The sequence below is a fragment of the Octopus bimaculoides genome, chromosome 11 (assembly GCF_001194135.2).
Source record: "Octopus bimaculoides isolate UCB-OBI-ISO-001 chromosome 11, ASM119413v2, whole genome shotgun sequence".
Taxonomy (NCBI): Eukaryota; Metazoa; Mollusca; class Cephalopoda; order Octopoda; family Octopodidae; genus Octopus; species Octopus bimaculoides.
Window position 1 is genome coordinate 10,139,334 of NC_068991.1, and position 5,448 is coordinate 10,144,781.

General features: G+C 37.1%; 1 protein-coding gene across 1 annotated transcript in view; it reads right to left on the minus strand.

Moving 5' to 3' along the window:
• Window positions 1–5,448, minus strand: part of LOC106870489 (dynein axonemal heavy chain 12) — a 262,917-nt gene that overhangs the window by 128,537 nt on the left and 128,932 nt on the right. Inside the window, exons 42-43 of the mRNA XM_052971523.1 lie at window positions 3,115–3,309; window positions 456–589 (exon numbers count right to left, since the gene is read on the minus strand). Of these exons, the coding sequence (XP_052827483.1) occupies window positions 456–589; window positions 3,115–3,309 (329 nt within the window). The remainder of the gene's footprint in view (window positions 1–455; window positions 590–3,114; window positions 3,310–5,448) is intronic.

Sequence of the window (5,448 nt, forward strand, 5' to 3'; positions counted from 1 at the left end):
GAGAGAGAGAGAGAGGGAGAGAGAGAGAGAGAGAGAGAGGGGAGAGAGAGAGGAAAAGGAGATCTCACACATGTGCACACACACACACACACATATATTCATGTGTATGCTTGTATCTACTTGTCATGACATTGTGTGATGGCTGTAAATGAGTGTCACTGTTATACAAGCGGTGTCATTCACTTCCAATCTTCTATGAAAACATGTCAGGCCATGGGGAAATATCACAAAAAAAAAAAAAGGTGGGAGTTGGGGACAAGAAGGGCATACCAGCATAGAAGATCTGCCTAAAAGTACACCGTCTGACCAATGCAAGCATGGAAAGAAAGACATTAAATGATGACGATGATGACAATAACGACGACAATGTGTATGTGCACGTGTGTGTGTGTGTGCATGCATGTGTGTGTGTCTGTGCAAGAGTGAGATTTCTAAATTTGACCAATGCTACTTACTGCTCTGACAACTCACAGGCACTCTGGTGGAAGTATTGACAAATCTGAACAGTTGTTACTCGGTTGGCCTTACTGATTTTGACCTCCTGCATATATTTCATTGCAACTCTTTCAAGAGCATCTTGGGGCCAAGCCTGGAGAACAGAAAAGAGAAAATAAAAAATAAAAGGCATTATGACAATAAAAATACTAATTTGTCCCATAAGCTCAAGGTTAAAAATTGCTGGTGAGGAGAATGTTGTTGGCACGCCGTCGGTAAGCAAGCAACTTACCACACAGCCACTCCAATGTTTGTGAAGGTGCATGGCTAGGCGGTTAGTGTGTTGCACTCACGATTGCAAGATCATGAGTTCAATTCCCAGACCGGGTGTTGTGCTGTGTTCTTGAGCAAAGCACTTCTTTTCACTTTGCTCTGCAATCATTTCGTAATCTGACATGTGACACCCAGTTGCACCTGTACAGGTAATGTCAATTTGATGGAGGGAGGGAGTTCATATCTACACAAACATTTGAACACTATGAACAAATCATCTGTGTGGTTGTTTGATAAGAAACTCTTGAACCCTCATACATTGTCTAATGACGGGAGAGTCCATTATATATTAATGTTTGTTTTTATATTCAATTATAATAAAAATAATTTTACATTAATCTGAAGGGTTATTTTATACTTTTGTAGAGTATGAATTTATAAGTCTTATACAAGAATATTATTGATAGGAACTTCAAAGTTTTGGTCAGCTAAGCCATTGTTTAACTATTATATATATATATATATATATATATAGTGAAAATGTATACGATAAACTGCAACTATGTTGCATTAGTTGTCTGTAGGTTTCTTTTGTCAAAATCTGTCAGCTTTAGAGTTTTTCTATATTTTACAGCACTATAGTTTTTTATTCCTCGAAAGAAATTGCCTCAAGGAAAAAGAAATATAAACAATGGAGTGAAAAAAAAAACATTCATTTTGTATTTAACAAAGAAAAATAAAAACAAATATTCAACAGAACCATGTTTGCTTCATTTTCTCAACTTTTACAACTAGTTTAGGTAGAATTACAATTGCTTCTCAGATCAGGTTTTGGACTGTAGTGGATGAAGAGAGAGAGAGAGAAAAGGAGAGAAAAGAGAGAAATAGAGGGAGTGAGAGAGGAAAGAGAGAGGGGTAAGGAGAAAGATAGGAACAGAGAGGAAAAGAATCGAGAAAGGGAGAGGGAAAGAGGGAAAAGGAGAGTGAGAGAGAGAGACAAAAGAGACAGAGGGATAAGGAAATGGAGGGAAAGAGAGAGATATAGAGAGAGGAAAGAGAGAGAGGAGTGAGGAAATAGATAGAGGAGACAGAGAGACAAAAATCAAGAAAAGGAGAGAGAGAGAGAGAAAGAGGGTGGGACAGAGGGGTAAGAGAGAGATAGGGACAGAGAGAAAAAATGAAAAAAGGAGAGAGAGAGAGAGAGAGAGTGAAATAGAAAAGGAGAGCATGAGAGAAAGAGAAGTTGGGAAAGAGATGGAAGGAGAGACAGAAAGAAAATGAAAAAGGGAGGGAGAGATAGAGAAGAGAGAGAAAGGGAGAGAGAGAGACTGAGGAAAAAGAGAGGGAAAGAGGGGTAAGGAGAGAGATGGAAAGAGACAGAGAGAGAAAGGTGAAAGACGAAAGGAGGGAAAATGAGAGAAGAAAAGAAAGAGAAACAGTGAGAAGGGAGAACGAAAGAAAGGTAGGAAGAGGACAGAAAGGGAGAGAAAATGAAAAAGAAAGTAGAGAAAATGAAAGAGAAAGTAGAGAAAAAGTTTTGCTTTGTATTCATTGTGGTGGTGGTGGTGGAGAATGGAGAAAAGAGGGGGATCTTATTTGTTATTTTTGCTTTTTTTCCCTTGTTTATGGTATTTTTATTAAATTTTTATTATTATTATTATTTTTTTTTTGGTGATGGCTTAGTTAGATATTAGTTCAGAACCACCCCACAACAATTTCATCATCCCTCCAGCATCCCCATCCCTGCCGGACCATGTTAAATCTGTAAATTTGTCTGCATGTGAATAAACAGAGCATCTGTTTCATTCCCATCTTGGTTTGATGTGTAGGAATTCTGGAAAATTCTATGAGAAACGAGGCCATTGTATTCTTCTAAATGACAAGATTATCGCTTTTGGTTTATTCTGAAACAATTGGTCTCGCTAATGCCAACAAACACCGTGACAACAACACCAGCCACCATCACCTGCACCACAACCCTAACCACAACTACTATCACCGCAACCACCATCAAAGCGACCACAACCAGCACTACAACCACTTACTGAATTTGTGTATGTGAGCTTGTGTGTGTATGTGTGTGAGTGTATGTGTGAGTTAGAATGTGTGTTTGTGAGTTTGTGTGTATGTGTGTGTGTGTGTGTGTGTGTATGTGTGTAAGTGTGAATGTATGTATGTTTGAATTTGTGTATGTGAGTTTGTGCATGTGTGTGAGTGTATGAGTGTGAGTGTGAATGTGTGTGTGTGTGTGTGTGTGTGTCAGACTGAGTGTTTAGGTGACTAAGATTGTCTAAGTGTATGCTTGTATGAATGTGTGTGTGTGTGTGTGCACGTGTGTGTGTGTTTGTACACATATGCAAGTAACTATGTATATATATGTATTGATGAGCTGCACAAAATGCATACCTGGAACCAGTCAATTGTGCAGCAGTTAATGAGGGAAGGAAATTGACGCAAGCGGTTCCGGAAGGCATTACCAATTGGGCTGAACGCAATAATTATGTGAAGATTCAATCGACAACGGTTGACAAAGAATGCAAACAATGCCAGCAGACTGAGTTCTTCGGATCGGTTTCCAGCTTGGGCTGCAGGACGCACCAGCTAAAAGAGAAGAAAAAAAAAGAAAAACAATAAGAATGGGACAATAATGATGGTAATTGTAAGGTGGCATGCTGGGAGAACTGCTTAGTGGTATTTAATCTGTCTTTATGTTCTGAGTTCAAATTCCGCAGAGGTCGACTTTGCCTTTCACCCTTTTGTCCAGTGTGCTAACAATTTTGCCAGTTCATTGCCTTAGTAACAACAACAACAACAATAACAAGAACAACAATCCTTTCTACTAAAGGCACAAGGCCCGAGATTTCGGGGAAGAAATAAGTCAATTACAATGACCCAATATTCAAATGGTACTTATTTTTATCGACCCTGAAAGGATGAAAGCAAAATTGACCTCAGCAGGATTTGAACTCAGGATGTAAAGACAGACAAAATGTCACTAAGCATTTTGCCCGGCATGCTAATGATTCTGCCAGCTCACCGCCTTAATAATAATAATAATAATAATAATAATAATAATAATAATAATAACAATAACAATAACAATAATAACAATAATAATAATAATAATAATAATCTTTTCTATTATAAACACAAGGCCTGAAATTTGCAAGGAGTAGGTACTTATTTAATCAAACCAAAAAGGATGAAAGACAAAGTCGACCTTGGCGGAATTTGAACTCAGAAAGTGGCAGCAGAAGAAATATCGCTAAGCATTTCGGTCCAGCATGCTAACGATTCTGCCAGCTCACCGCCTTAATAATAATAATAATAATAATAATAATAATAATCCGTTTTATTTTAGGCACAAGGCCTTGAAATTTTGGAGGAGGGATCTAATCAATTACATTGACCCCATTACTCAACTGGTACTTATCTTAGTGATCCCAAAAAGGATGAAAAGCAAAGTCTCAACCTCATTGGAATTGGAACTCAAAATGTTAAGAGCCAGAAGAAATGCTGCTAAAGAATTTTGTCTGACATGCTACTGGTTCTACCAGTTCACCACCTTAATAATAATAATGTTGGTGATGATGATGATGATGATGACGATGATGATGATGATGATGATGATTTTCTTTTTATTGCTCACAAGGGCCCAAGACACTGAGGACAATATCAGAGGATAAGATAAATATATAAATAAATAACAATAATAATAATTGCAACAGCAACAACAACAACAACAACAACGCCGATAATCAAAGAAGCCAAAGTGTTTGACTCTTAGATTCCTGATCTCTTGCTACCTTACAGCTACAAGTCAGACAGTGGAATTGATTTTAAACAAAGATATCCATCAGAATGGGCAGCCGAAAAACAAATTTTATTGGAATTGTTCAGTCGGTAATAGAGTTATAAAATGCCAATTTTCAAAGATTGTATACAGGCTGTATTGAAACAGATCTTTTCTATGGAAGCAAGACCTGTACTATAACAATTACAACCCCCCCCCCCAAAAAAAAACCCCTCCACTAACTGAAGAGACAAACACTAGTCATTGTTCTGCTCTCTTTTACTATCTGCACTTCAAGAACATTCTTCAGAAAGAACAGCTAACAAATGGCTCATTGCAAGGGCATGTTTTCTCAGTAGATTGTGTCCCCACCACCCACCACCATCACTATTATTCTTTTATTATTTTTGCTTGTTTCAGTCATTGAACTGTAGCAATATTGTGGGAGCTGCTGCCCTGAAGGATTTAGTGGATCTATTCAACTGTCTAAAATAAGGAAAGACAGATATGTTAGGTAACATAGTCCTGAATACTCTATCTCAATAAAAGGACATGATGTTCAGGGCTAGAAACGCCATTCATTATTAATGACTCATAGGGGATCCACGTTTCATTACACAATCATGACATACTACACAGTATATTAAACGCTTTATAAGTCAATATGGTGTTCTACTGTGTTAGCAGTGCTATTACGTCTCTTTTAAAAATTAACCCTCTTTTAAAAAATCTTATTTATTCATCTGCTCACTTTCACCCTATGCTAACGGAATGTAACATGTGGCTTTTAGAGCCATTTGACGTCTATTTCTAGCATGTTGGTGGGATTTATCCGCAGCCTTTAATAGAATTATATTTATATAATTATTTATTAGTGTATATATATATATATATATATATATATATAAAGATACATATATATATATATAAAGATACATATATATATA